General features: G+C 42.2%; 1 protein-coding gene across 1 annotated transcript; it reads left to right on the top strand.

The window, feature by feature from the left end:
- Positions 1-847: 847 nt before the first annotated feature.
- zic4 (zic family member 4) lies at positions 848-4558 on the top strand (the record flags this gene model as incomplete). Its single annotated transcript, XM_079181212.1, has 3 exons — positions 848-1274; positions 1383-2009; positions 4119-4558. The coding sequence occupies 3 exons, from the start codon at positions 848-850 to the stop codon at positions 4556-4558; spliced, it is 1494 nt and encodes a 497-aa protein (XP_079037338.1).
- Positions 4559-21521: the final 16963 nt, after the last annotated feature.

Genomic DNA, 21521 nt, shown 5'->3' with positions numbered 1-21521 from the left:
TCGCCCTATTCACACTTACTATCTACACGGATCCCACCAAGCAGAGCACGGAGTCGACGCTGCAGTAGCTACGCGCTGAAGGGCGAACGGCTGGATATTTAAATATGGGTATTTATCGAAACGCATATTAATGGTAGGCTATATACTCCGGACTATTTTAAACTCCCACGTGGAGTTTTCCGTCGGTTATGTTAACCGCTGACGCCGACCTTTTACGTGCGTAAAAGTGTGCGTAATTTGTGCGTAAAATTGTCCTTCACAGGTTGCAGGGCAAAATGAAGATATCACTGCATTATTTATGATCCTAACAACTTTTATACTGGCAATATGCATCCTCTTGCGAGACAGTCTGTTTTGTAATTGCAGAATCGAAGTGGGGAAATTGCTATTTCATAGCCGCGCAGCCTTTGTTCACTGCGACAAAAGAAAGACGACTGTATATCTGGATCAACTTTTTAGGACTTTTATTGTATAATAACCTTTGCATAACAACTATTTTTCTCAAGCGTTGCCTAAGGCACTGCGCATGCGCGCTGGCTGCTTGCTGTCACTAAGACATTTTTCTTCACGTTGGAAACTGTCACTGGTGACGTCAATCACCGAGCTCTGACCAATTAGAGCGCAGGGTGATTGTTTGGCTCCACGGGCTGCAGCGCCTACCATGAATCTCTATTCAGTATCAAAGCGTCCTGCTGCTGCCTCTCAACCGAATGGGATTTCATGTAGTCTGCAGATAGACCTAACTTTAAAAAGTCTTTTTTTCTTTATTTTTCATTGCGATTAAAATATATTTGTCATCATCATTATTATTTTGCCTGCTGTCAAGTTATTCTAAAATTAGGAAGTAATGAGCGTGGATGCATTGGGAAGCCCCGTGATGGACCCTACGTTTTCCAAACGGAACACGGCGCTGAGATTAGTTGACTTGGCAGGGGCTCACCACCATCACCATCATCACCACCATACCCCTCAGAGCGTGACAGGCTTCCCGGGGTTCAGCAGCCATCCACACTCAATGGCTCACTCGCACCCTGGGGAGATTACTGCGGAACCCCGCCTGGGGCCGAGTCCATTCGGGCCAGAACACATGGGGCACTCCGCGGCCCTCAAAATCAGCCCAGCCCATCATTATCCCCACCACCATCACCACCACCACAATCATCATATGGCAGGCCACAGCGAAGTGGTCTCCAGTCAAACGGGAGCTTTTGGCCCGGTTCAGGCGACATCGGTCCCCTATTCCATGTCTCACACGGCCCAGGCTTTATCTGCAGGTAGGGATTTCCTCATCCGAAGAGATCTGACAGCTCAAGCCATGCCAGTACTGACTGACCAGACTGCTGGTTCAGCCTCTCACCACGGAATGTTTGTCTCAACAACAGGTAGCTATCCCGGACACTATGGCCATCACCCCGACGCTGGGAACCATACCCTCTTCTCCGGACTCCATCACGACCAGTCTTCGAGCGGATCTCCGGGTGGCCAAGCGTTGAATGGACAAATAAGGTTAGGACTACCTGGAGAAATGTACGTTAGGTCTGATCACTTGAGTCAAGTGGCAAGCTCCAGGGCTGATCCGTTCTCCGCCTCGCCGTTGCATGGCTACGGTGGTCTGAATCTGAACATGAATCTCAGCGCTCACCACCACCACCACCACGGAGCCGGTGCCTTTTTCCGCTACATGAGGCAGCCGATAAAGCAAGAGCTGATTTGCAAGTGGCTGGAGCCGGAGCTATCGCCGAGGAAACTTTGCTCCAAAACTTACAGCACCATGCACGAACTCGTAACGCATGTGACGGTGGAGCACGTCGGTGGACCAGAGCAGGCGAACCATATCTGTTTTTGGGAAGAGTGTCCGAGGGAAGGCAAACCATTTAAAGCCAAGTACAAACTTGTAAATCACATTCGAGTGCACACTGGGGAGAAACCGTTTCCATGCCCATTCCCCGGCTGTGGGAAAGTGTTTGCAAGATCGGAGAACCTTAAGATTCACAAAAGGACGCACACAGGTCAGTGGCTATATATTCATCAAAGGAAATGTTGTGGAAATGTACTATAATATGTTAAAAAAAAAAAAAAAAAAAAAAAAAAGATCAAACTGCATGTTGCAATTCAAACAAAAAAAGTGAAGCGATTCTTTGAATAATTTTCAGATCGTTTTTTCACGACTTTTAATTTAATTTTCTTGAATTGTAAGCATTTAAAATACCCTCTGATGCACCGTGGCAATTAATCAATCTGTGCTGCTGATAGATCAGCACGCGACAGCTACTGCCCACCTGTTTGTTGTGAGGTGCATCAGTGCTCGCAAGTTTCGCAAAGGTTCGGGATTATGGTACAGCTCACTCAGGCGTTTGACGGTTTCAACCTCTTGTTTACACCACAGCACAAAGACCGAGGCCCACGTCAGGTCTGGTCCATGCACGCTACACATCTTCACATTGAGTGTGACTGATATGATGATGATGTGTGTGTTTTCAGCCACTTGTAGCTGTGTTTATGAGCAGCGTTATGCCTTTATTCCAACCAATAATAATAATAATAATAATAATAGTTGGTTGGCTTGCATTACACTTGAGAGGGGAGTGTTTTTATTTTACACATATGTTTAAGAGGATTTGAATACCTTTATCTTCCAGAGTGATATGACATGCAGGCTATGGTGAAATATGTACGCCTGCTCTTGGAATGATCAGCTCTTGGTAGCCTTTAGCCAAAGCAACAAGTTGACAAGTGCAGACGGCTGAAATAATTCACCAACAGGTTGGCAGAGCTGACTGCGTTTTATAATGACAGAAGTATATTCATTGCAGCTCGAAGCAGCAGTTCTGATTTAAGTATAGCTCTGATTTAAAAAACAACAACAACATATAAAGATACAATATGGCTGCTTGCCTTTGTGGAACAATGACGTGCTGTGGAGCCAGTGAGGGGAAAAAAGGCCTCAAAATGTCGAGTCAGACTTGTAAATGAATACAATGACTACATTCCTCTCTTTCGGTGGCTGCATGGCACTCCCCCTCTGCTCCATTTCTGCACCCTATGTATTATTCATATAATTTGCTCACATTACCTAAGTACAAATCTGTTAAATTATTTCTGTGTGTTGACTCCCAAGGGGCCTGGTCTTTGGTATCATGTTTAAAATCTGAAAGTGTGGTTATGACTGGGGCTGCCCCTGGGGTCTGTTCCTCGACGGTTTCTTGTACTACACTAATATCCTTGATTGGCTCTCTCAACCCAGCAGCTGAAGGTCAAATTGATATTCAACCCGCAAGTGTAATTAGACAGAGGCAATTACATATTCTCAAAAGCTTTAATCGGAGGAGAAAAATCAGCAGCGGATGATTTCCGTGTAATTTATTCAGACTGTTTTTTTTGTTTTTTTTTGCCTTGTCATAATCAGGTAGAAATAGTTGTTATTAAAACGCAAAATTAGACCCAGGTCCATAACCATTTGCAGGATTCAAATAGCAGACAGTGTTAGCACACAGTAGGTGTAGCCTGGTGGCAATACTTTCATTTATCATTATTCTTCAGTTGGTTTTAGGCCTGCTATGTCTGTGCTCATAGCTTGTCTGTTTTGACGTATGCCTTGATGCATAGACGCCAGGTATAGACCCAGGACAGTGGGGGTTCAGCCCTCCTGTTTACACCAGACTCATGGCAGCTCTGTGCAGGCACACTTTTTGTAAGTGCACGTGTGGGGGTGGGGTGGGGTGGGGTGGGGGGGTGGGGTGGGGGGGTGTTTCCTGTAAATACTAAATATAAAATCATATTTGGTAAATCAAGAAACAAATAATCAAAAGTGTCTGTATTTGTCACAGCTTTGTTTTTAAATAATGTATTTTTGTTTGTTTGTTGGGTCACAGATAGTTGAATACTTGTTGCTTAGTTTATTTCAAGCCCATACAAGCCTACAAAATAGGGTTACCCGCATTCTTAGTATTTAAACATTACAGATTTGGGTCAAGTATCAAACTGCTAGAGGTTGGAAGATGGTCTCTTAAAATAATTAGTTAAATAAAAAGCACGAGGCCTGATTTGGGGAACGTCAATGTTTTTGAATCCGTAATTTATTGATTTATATTTAATGATGTCACCATCACTGTTCACAGGTGAGAAGCCCTTCAAATGTGAGTTTGACGGCTGCGACAGACGCTTCGCCAACAGCAGTGACCGGAAAAAGCACTCCCACGTCCACACCAGCGATAAGCCCTACAACTGCAAAGTGAGAGGCTGCGATAAGTCCTACACACACCCCAGCTCCCTGAGGAAACACATGAAGGTGCACTGCAAGTCCCCCCCGCCCAGTTCAGGCTACGAGTCATCCACCCCGTCCCTGGTCTCCCCCTCCTCAGACCTGGGCCGGGAGCCAGGAGGCTCCTCGGTGCTGTCGGAGCCGGTGGGAGCCTCCCAGCCCGCGAATCTAAGTGAATGGTACGTGTGCCACAGTTCAGGTGCCAGTGGCGCCCAAACACCACCCAGCGGGCCCTCCACGCCCGACCCCACAGACGAGCCGCCTTACAGAAACCCAGAACCGAGGGACGCGTTTTAATCCAATTGGACTCAACGAGAAGTCGCAAGTGACAGAACACGCTTTCAGAAGCCTAACTATTAAAAATGGTTTGGCTTCGGTGCCTATATGCCTGCGAAGGCCCACTGGTCCCGTTTTGGTTGAGCCACCAAACAGACACCCAGAGCCTAGAGACCCATTTGTAACCACATTGGAAGGAAAAAGTGCAAACCTTAAAGACGTGCTAATATCCAGGCAAAATAAAAAGAATATATTTTCAAACCTCAGCTTATTCAAAATGGCTGGCTCGGTGCCTCTACGCCCTGTCGGCCCACTGGTCCACTTGTGGAGAGAGTCGTGTAAATCCGTTAGACTACGTGGTGCATTATTGTAGGCTAGGCATGTTGGTGTACAATTATTTTGTAAATTCCGAGTTTTGACTTCAATATGTTTTTATTTATTTTTCAATCTGAAATTGAGGGATTTTGTATTATCGAACCAAAGTGCATGTTTCAATTAGGGCAACCGTGTAAATTTGTAAATTTTGTAAGTTTCGATGTGTTGATGTCGATAGTTCTGTAAGGATCTGTCTCCAAGTAGTTTCTTACCAATTACTGCAGTTATTTGTACAAACGGTTTATGTTTACAGCATTGGTTTGTTTTTTTCATTTGTGCAGAAGGTCAACATTTGAACTGTTTCATAAGCCTGCAGTATTTGATATACGAGCGTGAAATTATAAATGTTTTATCAAAGTGGGCATTACGTGATTTTGTATCATTGTCAATATTTTTTTTCCTCATTTTTAATATCTGAAATCGAGCGGCACTCAAAATGCGTACCGAATTGCCTTGTAATTTGTGGGTATTTTGAATAAATCTTGTATGACTAAAGTGAAAACTCTGCTGAGCCATTCGGGTTTATATGGAATTTACAGCCGGTTATCAATTTAAAAAAAAAAGTTTTTTTGGGGAACATTTCTGTCATGTCTTTAAAAATAATATTTCCATTTAAAAAACAACAACAATTGCCTCCTTTACTCAACTTGTAGGGAAGCTCGAGTAATCATATATCCACGTCTACTTTTCAGATTCAGATAAAAACAGCTAAAGCTCAAAGCAATAAAATGTAGTGAAAGGTCCTTTACGTTTCATTTAAATACTTTATTTTCCTAAGTGTTTTTCGGTGAAAGGGGCGAATTAAAAACGTGTGTAAAGTCTTACTTTCTCAGCTGAGCTGTGGTTTTTGATGCAGACGTGGGCAGAGTTTGATGAAGGGCTACAATATTCGGATCCAGACATCAAAGAGCATTTTGTACAAAAGAGCCATTTTTTTTCACGACGGTGAATCCTCATGGTGAATTAAGATTTCTATAGCAATAGCCAAGTCAAACTCAAATGATATGGGGCCAAGTCCGTGGACTCAAAAGCCCGCTCTAAAGAATGTAATATTTGCTTCCCATGGGGTAGGAAACGGTAATCTACGTCCTTTATATTGCAGACGAGGGCAGTATAAAGAAGAAAAATATATTCTTTTGCTCCAGGCCTACTTTACGACAATCAAAGGAGAAGCCGCTAAAAGGCAGTTGTCCCACCCCATAATAGACTTGCATTGCAAGAGGGCCGAGCTGCTCAATGGATAAATTTAACCATAATCATATTTAGGCTCTGTGCATGAAATATGTAAAAGCATAAAAGCATGTCTGCCTATCATGATAAATATACAGTTAACAATAGACTTTGAAATTAATTATTTCAGCTTTGCACCACTAGCAGATTTAAAAATAAATAAATAAAATGTGTGAAATAAGCTCGAGGAGAAGTGAAAGTATGCAGCTACCCATAAACCCGAAGAGCTCTGCTGTGCTGGGGAAACGTTTGGCTGAGGGGCGCGTTTTACTCTCGGCCTTGACTAACGCAGAAGTGGGTGGAAACAACACAGCTACAACTCTCTGATACGTTTATAGAGTTTGGTTAAGTGCATGACAGTTTGCTCTGTGGAAGAGGCCCCGCTCAAAGAAAAGAACAAACACTAAACCAACCAAATAGAAGCCGATGATGATGCCTCCTTTGGCACCAGCTCTTGTGCGTTGAGAAAAAAGAAAAAAAGGAAGAAGAAAAAAAGAAAAAAGCAACAAGATAGTTGGATCTCAATTGAAAGTGGGAGTCTTTGAAGTGGGAGTTGATATCAGAGGGATTCTTCTAGGTCGTCTGAACGACGTTGATGACACGGAAAGCCCTTTGTCACCGATTTGTTGGGCTCCTCTCTATTGGCCTCCTCTCTATTGGGCCGTCTAAAGCTTTTAGTTCCAGTCGTCAAAATGGACAAGAACTAACTGAGTCGCGTAAAAACATTTTCCATTCAGCGCTCAAAGTGAAGGATAGGCAGCGTTTAAAGAGTTGTTTCATTAGAGAAAGAAGCGAGAGGGTTAAAACACGAGGTCCGTGCGTCATTTGTTTCAGCTAAAGTATTCGCGAATTCGATCTTTACTGCAGGCACAGATCAAAGAAAAAGGGCCTTGAATTCATTTGGAAGCCACAGAGAGAGAGAGAGAGAAATCACAGGACTGTACGTGTCTGCTCTGCAATAGTTTAGTGACCTTTACGCCTCATAATTTACGACTTTTACCAAACATAAATACCCTGTCTTCAATGAGAAATGAAGCTGTTACAAGTGCAGGGGCTTTGGTTGCAGAGCATCGCAAGTAAAGAGTTAGGGAACTGGCACGTAACGACTGTTTGTTTAAATGTAAAAGTGAAATTCCCGGCGTGCAGACACTGGACACCACAGGCAGCTCGAACCGTTAGAGAGGATCTTTAACAACTGATCCTGTTGGGTTCACTCATCGGGGCTTCCCACCTTCAGCTGAGCGACAACCTCTGATCTGATATCAGCTATGGGGTCAAGAATCAAGAACAGGTGTGTGTGTGTGTGTGTGTGTGTGTGTGTGTGTGTGTGTGTGTGTGTGTGTGCGTGCGTGCGTGCGTGCGTGTGTGTGTGTGTGTGTGTTATACAGAGAAAGAGAAGAGCCTCCACTTGAGCAGCAACACGAAGTCCAAAACAGGAAACTGATGGGTGTTTTTGCAGTTTCACAGGGATTAACCTTATTCACATTAATTGTAGAATAGAGGACGTTAAAAAGTAAAGAAAAGAAGGGGGAGGTTTTGAACTGCCAAAGAGCAACATAAAGAATATGAATCCATTTCATTCCCCCACAAGGCCCTCTCAGTACCACTGCTGCAACCTCAGGCTCATTTGAGTGTGAAATATCATTTCTTTGTAAAATAATGGAGGCGGTAATCCTACTTCCGGAAACTGTCCGGCATTATTGAACAAAACCCTTTTAATAGGGGGATTAGCAGTCTAGGAGTAAAAGCCTCACTCACCCCCCCCCCCCCCTCCCTCCCCCCTCCCCCTCTGCACTCCCCCTTTCCCCCACGCCCACCCCACGCTCCAACACCACCACCATCAGCACCTCCGACACCAACCAGGTCATAATTATCAGGAATGAAGTGGCCGAAATTGGCACAAAAAAAATAAAAGAGAAAGGCAGAGGGACAGGTGCAAAGGACCCGCCAGAAACAGACCGGAAAAGCAGGACAGAGATGTTATAATAGAGCTGACAACCTGGAAACGCTGATCGAAGAAAAAGATGCATTGATTTTTCTATTTATTATAGTCAATAAATAAGTAAATAGAGCTTAGATGGAATAAATATGGCTATAAAAAAGCTCCCAACACACCTCTATTACACAGTTTAGTATTGTTTCACCATCTAAACATAATTACTGGATTATTCCTATTTCACTGCACTTCATTTCTTTGATCGAGTGTGAAGAAGTGAGGTCAAAAGGCAAACTGCACGCACACCCACAAGTTAAGTGCAACCATAAAACTCGTCATGAATATTGAATATCATATTCCGATAACGTCCAGGTGAGTTACCGTGGGGGATCACGTGGCTGTGATGTATAGGCCACCACGAGCTTCCGTCATGAAGATTTATGACAACCTTTAAAGCTAAATTAACTGTATTCCGCATATAAAAGGTGAGCAAGCAGAGCAGAGGCATATAGTAGGCAAACCTCTCATAAGTCACTATCCGGAGAACCTGTGTGTGTGTGGGGGGGGGGGGCAGTAAGACCTTATACACCGCCCCACCACACTCCCCAGGTTTTAGGATTACCGTCATCCACAGATTTCAGGAAACGGAGTTATTTTACTTTCATAGATGAGCGGGCTCCCTCCAATGCGAATCAGCCCCCCCCCCCCCCCCCCCCCCCCAGTAGCCCACATAGGCCCGAACACGGATTTCTAACAACCGCCACATTATATGGCAGAATGTGCCACATACTTCACACCTGCAGTCTGAATAGCAGCTCCCTTTCAGTGTGTGATACGCCTGTTGGCCTTGGTCTCAATGCAGCTGCATGAATGAATCAGAGACCCGCTCATTTGGTCTCTTTTGATCCGAGATCTCCTTCTTCCTTCTCATTTGATCTCGCAGTCTAGTTAGCACGAGCTGTGATGACTTCCTTCGTTAGCGCGAGCGTTTGCACACGCGCAGGAGAACTTGTTGCTGCAACTCGAGCAAACAAATAGATCTAAATATTGTTGGAGTCTATTCAGACAGTATGTGTGTGCATATGAAGAGCAAGATAAATATGGGGATTTAAAAAATAAATAAATAAGACAGAATAATAATCTAATGGCGTGCTCGATGTATTCCTGCAAATATCTACAGAGTTGAAACGTGAGTCATTTTAAATCACATTTCTCATTATTTCACATGACAACACACTTTATAGAACTATTTCAGATTTCAAAACCTAATATGAATGTGAATACTGAGAGATAAGACCTATGCGCAGGCTCGTGCATGCAAACTTCAGATTCTTAAAAGTGGGCCATGCATCACGCAGAATAAATGACTCTGAATTTGAGGACTGGCCCTGTGGCGATTAAGTCGATCTGACGTACAAGTCATTTATCATAACTAGAATTCATCATCTTCCACTGACCCCTGCGTGATCCGAGAGGGTGTTTGGTGAGATCTGACAAAAGCAGCGAACAGGTGTGTTGGGGCTCGTGGAGATTCACCCCAAAAAAATATGAAATTCTACCAAGGACAGCAATGTTCCAGAGGCCTCGTGTTTCAAGTCTCAGCAGTGAACAAAACGACCCCGCGTGTATGTGACTTGAGAAGTTGAGCTACAGCCAGTGCTGCTGAAATAAAAAAATAAATAAAAAAAAAACGATTTTCCTGGAAGTGGTTCACAAACAAGGAAATGGACCGTTTTAGGACAAAAAAAAACCCTCCTACTGATATAGCCAGAGCCATAATGGCAGAAGTGCATTCATACAGTCGATAAAAAAGAGACAGTATATCATCATATATCAAAAGAACACATATTAGGAGATGCAAATGCCGCCAACATTATGAATCATTGGTTTATCTGCACTATTTCACACGTCAGATGGGAAATATGTTCCGAACAGACAAGCAGACGCACAGTTTGAGAAGGGACATAATGCACGTGATCAGTCTAGCAGTATCGACGACTTTGGGTCATTTCGCCACCTCCCGCAGGAAAAGACATTACGCCTCCCGTATTTACATACTCTTTAATATTTGTCAAACATTCATAAATTACAAACTAATGAAATGTTCGACGGTCCTTGGAGATCGAGCTAATGAAGACATAGACTTTTGCTTTCGACACATCTTTGTTAGGTTTAATACCATTCTCTCTATCACGCTCTATTAACTATTATTATACTTATGTCAGGCCACCGCTGACACGTTACGACATCGGGATCACCTGCTGGAGGTGGGCACGCCATGGGATACAAATGGCCTCCATCTATAACGCCATGAAGCCTGCACAGAAGTATTAAATGTTAGTGAGATTATTACAAAATAAATTAGAGGAGTGTACATTTTCAGAGAGAATCACACTGCACAAAAATACAAAAAGACCCCAAAATTGCCTGTTTATTTTTGAAATAGGAAAAAAGATCTAAATAAAAAAGATTTGTTTTATTTTTAGATTGTTTTTGCGCAAATTTAAATAGTTTAAAATCACCCACTGGGATATTTTCTACTTCATGAAAGAAAGAGGGAAAATAAACACTGTAATGAAGGATTTGTTAAAATGGATATTTTGTGCAGTGTACGCAGCTTGTGTGACCACTACAACGTCAAGAGGCACTTAAAGGACTGAACCTGTGAAACCAAGAAAGAGAGAGAGAGGAGGGGGAGATATTAATTATGGAACGGTGTCGCCGGTGTAGTTAATTTACGCTCAGGACAAGCATTTATTTATTCATTCGTTCTCATTATTTTTTTCTTTTCTATGACCCCACATCTGCAAACGCTGCACATCCTGCACCCACCATAACCCGCGGTTGATCAAAACGATACACGAACTTGAAATACTTTGAAATGCAATGAATGGGGAGGTATTGTCATCGCAACAATATAGATCCTTGGAGACGTGTTTATTTGACAGAGCAAATCCCCAGCGTGTCAAGGTTGTCATATTCCCCCTCAATGTCCAATGCAAATGCCGCGACATAATCAGATGCAGCAGCATGACGCGTTTATTACTTTGTCAATCATTTTGATACGACAGTATTGAAACAAAGCGAGCCCACGTCCGGTAATAGAATTAAAGAAAAAACCCTTTCAGCAGAAGGCAATTTCAATTTGACGTGTAAACCATATGTAGGCTAAAGTCCCTCTCGGAGAGGTCAGCGGGTCTTTATCTCTGCGTCAAAACTTTATTGTCACTTCATCTCAGCTGCATCGACACTACGGTTAATAAGGGTTTAATAATAATACTTTTTACGCAATAATTCGGTGTAAAAAAATATGCTTTTACTTCGGAGAGTGTTGAGAAAACTCAGAAAAATGAAAGGCACTTGATTCTGTCCAAAGAAACACAAAGCGGGACTTTCTGTTAAATTATTCCTACTTCAGCGCAGAAGGCGCTATGCGAGGCGGCTTATCCTCCTTGTCCATGAGTTAATTCATCAAAAGGAAAAGTTTCAATACGATTTTTTTTCTTGGTTCCAATAATAAGTCGACCACTGCGACATTCTTTGAGCTTAGGCTATCTTCATAATACTGATTTGTGTAGCCTAGGAAACTAGTCACACCAGTGCAGAACCAAGCCCAAAGGATTTTTTTTTTTTTGTGTCGATTTATTTCTCCAAATTCAGCATTAAGACTGGATAAAATGACGTACTGGTAGAGCAACATTTTTATTTCTATACTGTGGAATATACGTATTCTAAAATAAGCGCAGCCAGCAGGAGCAGACAAGGTAAGAGTCGTTTTCCCCTCACGTTACTGCACACATATAGTAAAAACGCACAGGCGTGAATGATATGTGAGAGTGTGTTAAGAGCTGTCAGGAAATCAACCTCTGAGTCCTTACCCTACGTTAAGGCTGTCTAATTTCTAGGCATAATTAACTTTATGCTGAAAATCAATTGTTTCCTGTACACAGCCAGGGTCCAGGACGGCAAGCAGTGAGAGGCCTATTTGAGCATGTGAGAAAGCAGGAAGCAGCCCTACCTGCCACTCATTAAGCCCACAAAAACTCAATACAAAGAGGGGGGAAGAAGGATTAGACCTGCTCGTTATACCTGCCGCGCAATTAACACTACTTATTCTTCTAATCCCTCTGTTCTAGAAATAATTGAACTTGCAATAATAACACAAAAAACACGCACGGCCCAGTGCTTGAATTGTAGAAAATGCATATTTTTGGGGGGCATGATAATTAGAATAATGATAATAATAATACGTGTGTTATATCAGGAATTTGGGCTTTTCTCTCTTTCTGTTAGTGTGAGGACGGGAGGGCAGGGGAGGAGAGGGGGGAGAATCCTGCTGCTGATTTGTGGAGAATGCTCTTCCTCTTAATTTCATCTGAATCAGGTTGAGAATCAGCATCTTCCTCCTCCACCGTGAAGCGGGTAATCACATCCCCTTTAGAAACGGAGGTAGCTGCAACTCTTTGTGCCCGTTGTGTTGTAGGTGAATCGGAGCACACTTGAACTGAAAGAGGACTTGACCTTTGCCTTTATGTTTTCCCCCAATGTTTGTCTAAATCACAATTGTCTTTTGTGAGGGGACATGCGCTGCCGGGACACGTCCTATTGAGCAGATGGATCGTTCGCAGACAGAGTGGAGAGGACGTCAGGGGCTCATAGGTGTTTGTGAACTTTTTGGATATCTCAGAAAAAAGAAAAAAAAAACACCCAAAAAAACATTGATATAGGATGAAGAGGGGGAAAATGGCAAGCCAATGCACAATGAAACCTTCTCGAAATTGTAAAAAAAAAAACTGCCAAACTACACTGGAAGTGTCTGAACAGGATGTGATTCATTCCTATGTGCTGTAAACGTGTTTAAAACGCATTGAAGGTCCCCCGTGAAGCGTCTGCACGCACATGCTTCATATTGCGGGAGGGATAAACTTGTTACCATTCATGTCAGCGCTGAGGTCTACCTACGTCTCTGCTGGATGGACACACGGGTCAGTGGAGCTCTCGGAGGTGGGATTCCTCCAGCTTTTCTGTCATGAGTCGACTGTAAACAAACACCGGCCTGCATCACATTCAATGAAGTGTGCGTGATTCATTTCAAATGGAAACTGTAGAGTCATTACAAGGCAAATTAACAACAATGTAAAATGAATGAATTCGGAATTTTTTTTGTTTTTGTTTTATGATTCAAATAATATATCACTTTAAAGCCGCAGTCAGTCATTTTTGATGCACTGTCTGAATAAAGTTTCATATTTTTCTGTTTTCATCATTAAGAAATGCAAATATTCCATCTAATAATTTAACCTAAAATTAGAAAACATAAATAACTCTTATTTATTACGACTGCAAGGCTTCCCAAATCATCCCAATCCCAAATCTATACATATGTTTTGAATTTACGCGCTTGGACTGTAACTCTATAAACACAATTAAACCGTGCAAGAAATATGACTCATGTCAACAATAATCTAATAAATCAGCCAACAAGAGTAATGCTTACACATAGATATGTGAAGCATCACTGAGCTGTTCTGATGCACACAACAGCAGCAGAGAGGGTCGGACCCTCCTTTCCAGCAGGCCTGTCGTTATGTTGCAGTTACTCTCAACAATCACTCAGTAAACTGCGGGAAAGTTGCTTGGGAGCGATAGAAATACTAACGGAGGCAGTGAACGACTGCTGTTTATGACAGGAGGGACACGATGGCGTCGCTCGCAGCCTATAGGGGAGCAGGAATGTGTTCATTTATCATGAGTGGCAGCGTGTGAGATGACACGGGAAACAGAGACAGCAGAGCCCCTTTCTTCTTCATCATGAAGCTTCATCAAATGGCTCGATGTGATGATAATTACACTGCTTAGTGTTGCTGTTTTGTTGTTGTTGTTGTCATTTTGCTCATACATGCATAGATTTACATAATACAAACAATGTCATGTTGAAGTACATGTGATGTTGATTTCTTTGAGATTGTATGTGAACTGCATCTGAAGAGTGGAGCTCAACTTCTGGGTGAAACTAAATTCTACAAATTCCCACAGACAGTGAACAGTCTGCTTCTTAAGGTTACCAATATCACAGGTCTTGTAATATTGAATAATGCACATATGTGATCCTCAGAATAAATCCATAAAATAACCCATGAAAAAAATGCCCATAAACACACATATCAAAACATGCTACTGCACATTTTCCAACTTTAAAAGGCAAGTCTTGGCACTCAGCACTTTGCCAGTGTAATCAACTTTTGCTCTGTAATAAATCACAACCCCAGAGGACTTGAAAAGACATTTAGTGGTGCGATTTGCCACTTCACATACCATTGATAGGGTGCCTTCAAAAAGGTGAATTTTGAATATTTTGGCATCAATAAACTGTTACTATTACACACACACACTGGTTGAGCTGTACAACAGCAGCCCTCTAACACATTTCAGGGGTATGAGTGTTACCCAAAAGAGCAGCTATTGCACCCTTTACAGTACTCACTTCTGTATGTCCTTATAGTTTGGCTCGGTGGTGAAGATCAGAGGGTGAAAACAAGGATTACACAGACTGTGTCAAATGTAAAAAGCTCCCGTGAGACTTGCAGAATATCATAATTAATCTTTAGGGCAGTTTTGAAATGAAGACTCCGACAGCCTTAAGGGCACAAAGGGAAGGGCACTTTCTCAGTGATATTTTCCCTCTTTGCACAATATAATTACAGGATATAGTCAATTATGCCTCCTTAAGAAGATGAAGACATGGAAACAGCAGATGGAGTTAGAAGCTCTGCAAACAAATCATGCTGTTGGCCCAATAGTGAGTTTACTTTAAACGTGCATCTCCTCCAGGACTATTTCTTTGCTCATACAGGAGCTGCATGATGCTAAAATAATTGAATGAATTTGATATGTGGGCTACTTTTAAAGAAAGTTATTTTGCACGAGAGATGCAATGGAGGGAGTCCTTTAAAATGTTGGATTTATCCTTTATGGGCTGCACTAATAATCAATGACTGTCTCTCTGCTTTTTCAAAGTGGGACTGAGGGGGGGGGGGGGGGGGTTAAAGTCCTCCTCTATCATCCCCTTCTCTACATAACTTTGTTCCTTTCGGTCTGCAGATCAAAGGCCTCTGAAAACGGTGTCCCGAAGATGTACTTTGTTGTGATGACAGGGCGACAATGCGGAGAGAAAGCGTGGTCTATCAGACATGTCAGCCCGCAGAAAGGAGAGGGAGGAGAGGGCTGAGAAAGGCCTGGGTGTCGATTTAATACCCGAACTGGAGGAATTTCAAGCTTTGGCCAAGTTTTTTTTCAGTGTTCCTCCAGTTAGCATCTGTGATCTTTGGAATATTTGCAAAAAAAAAAAAAAAAAGTGGGAGACAACACGGTGCTAATGTATTTTAGCATGTAAATTAGGCCACATTGTAGTTTTTTTGTTATTATTCTGCAGAGAGGACAGATCCAGCAGGCTCACTGACATAATAATTTAGAGAGAAATATTCAGGATCAATATTTTCTCTGTGCGTCTTGCAAGACAGTTGTTGACTTTACTCCGCCGTTAAGGCGTTAAGTCAGATGTGTTGTGTGTGTGTGTGAGAGCGAATGTAAGAGACAGACTTGTGTGCGCGTCCTCACATTGGAGCGTCTTGGCGTTGCAACCTGCTGCTCCGACAAAGACTCTAATAGTTTGAAAAGCATCCGCAGTGACTGGAGCTCAGACATTCACAGAATAAATATTTGGATTCATTTGAGAAATGAGGATTCGAACAACGAGACAAAAACCCGACAAAAGGTGCAAGAAAAAAAAAAAAAGAAGCATGAATGCAAGTATTGTCCCCCGGCTTTGAAATTCTGATTCACCATATCATAACCCCTGCGAGGAAAAAAACATCAATATCCCCGCGGAAAGGACGCGTTTCTATGGAAAACTAAAGAATCTTAGCGCACATAACAGATCTGGTGTAGGAGAAAGAGGGGAAATCAAAGGGATCAAAGGCTCGGCTGAAGAAGGCTATTATTTTTTTTACGTTGTGAAAAGATGGACGGTGTTGACTTTATAATGTTGGCAAGATTCTGGACACGCATGTTCTGCAGCCGGGTGTGTCTGAAAGTGGCTTTAAAAGCACTTTACACCAAAAGTTTCTTCGTTGTAAAGTTATCACCACGCCAGACTTATGTTTGAATGAATACACATCAACGACTAAAGCTTTAAAACGGACAGTAAAACTCGTTTTTCGTTCAACCAAAAAAAAAGAACATAACATTTTGAGACAATTAAACTCCCAAGAAGATTTACACACAAAGATTGATATATATTCTGTTCCCCCATTATCGCACGTTAGCGGAGCAAGAGGCAAACATCAGTGACTGCGCAGTGCACGGATCGTTATTTCAAATATATTTTCCAAAAAAAATGCATTTTTCCTTTATGCTTAAACTATGTGGATTGAAAATAGCCTCAGCACACCTGGGAAATAAATGAAGTGTTGTTAAACTATTTTCTGCCTATAATAAAACCCGACAGCAGCAAAGGGGGGTTGGGGGGGGGGGGAAGCTGGTGGCAGAAATGTCTCAATTGTAAGGCCTATACGCACATTTTTACCCATACGCCCTTTCAGGTACCCTGACACGCAGGCGGCATAGAAACAACACTAAAGTAAACAGGACTAACAGGAGACTAGTCCCTTTGTTGTGCCAAAGGCAGCTGCCCAGCCCTCTATTATCCCGGAGCAGACTGACCGCATCCTCCCCACTGCCTCCTCACCAACCCACTGCACAAAAAGAGAGGGATGTTCTGCTTGCATGGGTAACACTGTCGTTCCAGCCCTTAGCAGTCCTCTTACTCTCTATTGAAAAGAGTGGGAGTAGTGGACACAGCCTGATCTGCGCAGTACAAAGACTCTCCGTAGAGTCCTATTGGAGTGAAAGGAATGAAGGGGCTGGACATTTCTGAAAGAGGGTCGGAAGATTTAGAGAAAGAACGGAAGTTTTGTGGTTGTGCTTGATTTCCCTTCCTAACTAGAGATGGAGTGGCTGGATAAACCCCACTTAAACAGAGTCTACTCACCTTTTAATAAGCAGAAACGAGTTTGCTTACCCGTTTAGTCTGGGACACTATAATGTTATATTGCAATTTATGTTGGAACTGTGTTACTACTTAAATATTATTACCTAATACATCATTAAAAAAGTGATATTTTTCTACTGCCATATGGTAATCTTTAACTAAGACAGTAGTTTAGGAACACATGCTTTCTGTAGATTTGTCACTTTTGACAGCTAGTCTGTATAATTCATAACTATGGCGTTTTGGGCCTTGCCCATAATTTTCGGACCTAGACATAAAACAAAATATTTTTCCTCAATTCTTTTTTATTTCTGTATACAAATGTTCCAATCCAAAAAGCCACTCATCAAAGTTAAGCATGAACAGAAACAATGTGTCTAAAGGCCAAGCATTTTAATGAACAGTAATGGGGGATTATTGGATATAATTAGAAGAATTAGATATTAAATTGTTGCCTGGCAGAGACGGGGATGGGAGGTCGGCGTGCCCTCGGGGAGTCCCATGCTGGCAGGGTTTATGTGGACACACACACACACTTTCAACAAGGATTGAATATAACCCTGTTGTTTCAAAATGGCCTCCTGATTTATATCCATCAGCGTTTAAAGGGCTTGTCATGTCTGCTGAAATAGAGGTGTTGACAGCCACACTTGACAGCTTCTCCCTCATACTGTTTTAATGTTGGTGTTATGGATGTGCTGTGCACTCGCCACGTCCAGGCTTTTTGTGCTGATGGACAATACGGTTTTTGTTTCTTCATGTTGCTTTAACTTCCTGTCTGGGTCATTGTGCATAGTGTGTGTGGAAGTTTGCAACATTTTGCAAACACATAGATGACATGACTGCTATTTGTCAGGCCTTGGATTCCATGAATGGGGACTGGGACACTGAGTGATGTTTGGAACCAAGAGCAAAGGGACAGGAGTTACATGCAGCGTGCTCCTTGTGCACAGAAAAGCAGCACAGACCATGGTATGACATTTCATATTGCAGTATCCGTGTCGTACTATAAATTGCCGGGTAAACCCAAGTGAATAAACGCTGGTTTAACACAGTGCCATGGGAGTGAAATCCTCTGAGAAATGCATGCAGCCCGAGAATCCTCTTTGAAGGCACATTCCATAGGTCACAGTGCAGACACCGCACAGTCGTGCCGTTTCATCCTCATCAACATTTGTGTGGGCCGCACAGCCGCCCCGAGGCCAAAAGAAACACGCTCGGGATTTCTCAGTCTATAGTTAGCAAAAGGCCAGCTCCTCCGGCTCCGCTGAGCAGGGACAGGACTGACATCAGCAGAACCAGCTCTCTGATTGGTGCACAGACTGAGGAGGAAAAAAAAAAAAACCCAGCAAAAATCAGAAAGCTGCCTGATTGTGTTCCAACTTATCCAATGTGCACTATTTGCACTGTAATTGAGATTCATTGCCGGTGTACTTACACTATGCACAGCATGTCTGGGACACATTGTGTAAATAAAGGCGACACTATGTTTTGCTACCAGGTTATTCCAGACCCAAGCTTGTGCTATTTTAACTCTGTGAGCATACTGTGACGGTTCACGCGCTTATAAAGCCTCTCGTGTTATAATTACATCATCCTGAGCCCCGTCATTCAGACACTAGCATGTGAAGCATGTAAACCCCACGGCTGGCTATATATCAGCCTGCTTTGTTTGACATTTATACACAACCATGGTCTTGTGTAATTATGAGCTTACTGTTCTGTCAAATATTTAGCGCCTTGTAAAACAGCTAGCTTTTTGTACAGTGAATGGTGCAATGCTATTTGTGAGAGGGGAAGAGGCAGAGGGTAGAGTATGATCCTCGACGTGTGCACAGTAAACATGATTACAGTTGTAACTGCGTACATGTTTAAGATGCCAGCAGACATCAATAACTCATCACTTAGATGTGAACTCAAAAAGCAACAGCCGTATATTATGGAACACAGAGCATGCTGCTTTTCACAGAGGTTAAGAATACCATTTTATACACTTTATATGCATTTGTAGCCTCGTGCCGCTGTAATTGAACCCTGAAAACGATACACACGGTGGCGGGAGTTCAGATAGTTGAATTAAGAAAAAGCAAGAATGTAGAAATACTCAATTACGAGTAAAAGTCTTGCTCACAAATCTCTACTTAAATACAGTAGCAGCATCATTTACAAAAGGTTTAAAAAGTAAAAGAACTCAGAGCTGTATATTATTGTTTCCTGTATGTGTCAGGATTATTTTAGATTTTGTGTCTGATCCTGGAGAAGCTGCTAAATATATATACGCTGTAGGTACTTTGGTTAAAAGCAATGCATTTATGAGTTAATTTTAATACAGTATGTTTAATTTGTAAAGTAACTAGTAGCTTCCTGTTCAGATGCCAAGACAAGGGTATGATATTTTAACCTTAAATTAATGATGAAGAAATACATTTGCACATAAAGATGAAGACTTAATTAAGTAAAGTGCAAGCAACTCAATATTGTATCTTTTGAATCTTTTTCATACATGTTGTTTTGAACTGATAACAAAACTTCCATTCTTTTTCCAAACCTTACATTGAGGAATGTAAAATGTTTTATGTTCTTTTTATTCAATTATTAAAAAAGCCCAAAGTACAATGCAGCGGTGGAATGTAACTAAGTACTTTTATTAAAGTACTGCCGTCAAGCACAAAACTGAAACACTATTTTATTTGGTTATTTCCATGTCATGCTACTTTATACTTCTACTCCACTACAGTCCAGATGAAACTTTTTACTGCTCTTTAGTTACTACTGTAGTTACATTACAAATTACAAATGTAATGTAACTACAATGAATACACTTATTGTAAAATGAATACTTATTGTAAGTCGCTTTGGATAAAAGCTTCTACTAAATGACTGTAACGTAATGTAAATTAAGAAAAACATCATCTACATTTAAGCTTGTAAAATGATGAATTGTCATAGATTACTTGACAGTATATAAAATAAGTGAATTTAACTCTGCCTCGACCAACTACAAAAGTAAAAAGTAAAATTCGACTTAAATACATTACCTTACCTACATTAATACATCAGCATTCATCTCGTATTGTAACTCAGTCTCTTGGCAGTTTGTGAAATGGTGCCGAAATGCAATCTGTTGGTTTCTTGTAAGGAAACACGAACTGTCCATTTTTCCCCCCTTGTTACTCTGCACAAAAGCAATGGCAATGGAAAATCAAATGGCATCCTAGGATCTCTGGACACAAATTAAACGCATCCACTTGACTATGCAACAGTCAGAGCTAGTGAGACCGGGGTTCACAGCACATTTGATGTTGAGAATTGACGCTTTCGTGACGGTTTTCCTAAACCTAACTAAGTGGTTTTGTTGCCTAAACCTAACTCTATGTAGTTATTTTAAGCCCAACCTTTTTGTTTTTCTTAAACCCAAATAAGTGGTTTTGTTGCCTAAACCTAACATTCGATTGACAGAAAAATAACAGTAAATATCCAATTAAAGTAAAAGTTAACAGGATAACAAGACTACTTTCAGTACATTACAGCTTTCAATACTTGGTGCGACAGACACTGTTTGGTCGGAACCAAATACAAATGTAAATGTAGTTTGATACTTTTCACCTCTTGAGAGCCAATATAATGCTAAAGGCCAGTCAGCCAACTGCTGCATGCACTGCCATCTAAGCAAGCCTAGTGGCCTAGTGGTCAGTGCGAGGGCACAGAGAAAGTGCTTTAAATAATGCTGAACACATGGTGGTTGAATGTGTTAGCTCAAAGCAGTGTCCGGCTCGTCTCATGTCAGTTTCCCACCACGGGGAACTTGACGTGTGGGAATAGAGGCTCCATGCATGGTTGCCATGCATTGGCCCTTACGTTTTGCACATGTAGGTAAACAATCCCGCCTTGTCTACTGAGGGGCCCGCGTTTATACATGGGTGCAAAACATGTGTTGCGGCCAAAGTCGCATCAAAGGTCACTAAGCTATGCTTTGAACACTTCAAAGCTGGGGGATGAGACTGTAGCTTTTAAGTTTTATGGCAGGTGTAAGCAGGGGTTGCTGACCAGCCCAGGGTGGTCTGCTCCCTGGTCTGCGAGAGGCTGCTGGTGGTTAGCATGGTAGAAGTGGTGGTGGTGGTGGTGTGTAGAGGGCCAAGGCGTCGGGGGCAGGGACATAACCAACCGACCAGGCTGTGTCCAAAATGTCCTCATGCAGACGGCCACATTTGGAGTCCTTGGATCTGAAAGGGTTCCTTGGAGCAGACTGGACACAGGCAGACGTCCACTTCAAGGGTCTCTGGTTTCAGAGGACCTCAGCAGGGTACGTCTAAGGCCTGCATCAGTCCCATTTGGAAACGGATACATTGGCAGAGAAGAGCGCAGGGGCCAAAAGCCTGATGACCATACCACAG

This window comes from Pholis gunnellus, assembly GCF_910591455.1.
Source record: "Pholis gunnellus genome assembly, chromosome: 20".
NCBI lineage: Eukaryota > Metazoa > Chordata > Actinopteri > Perciformes > Pholidae > Pholis > Pholis gunnellus.
The sequence above is the reverse complement of the archived record's forward strand: the minus strand, read 5'-3'. Positions and strand labels throughout refer to the sequence as shown.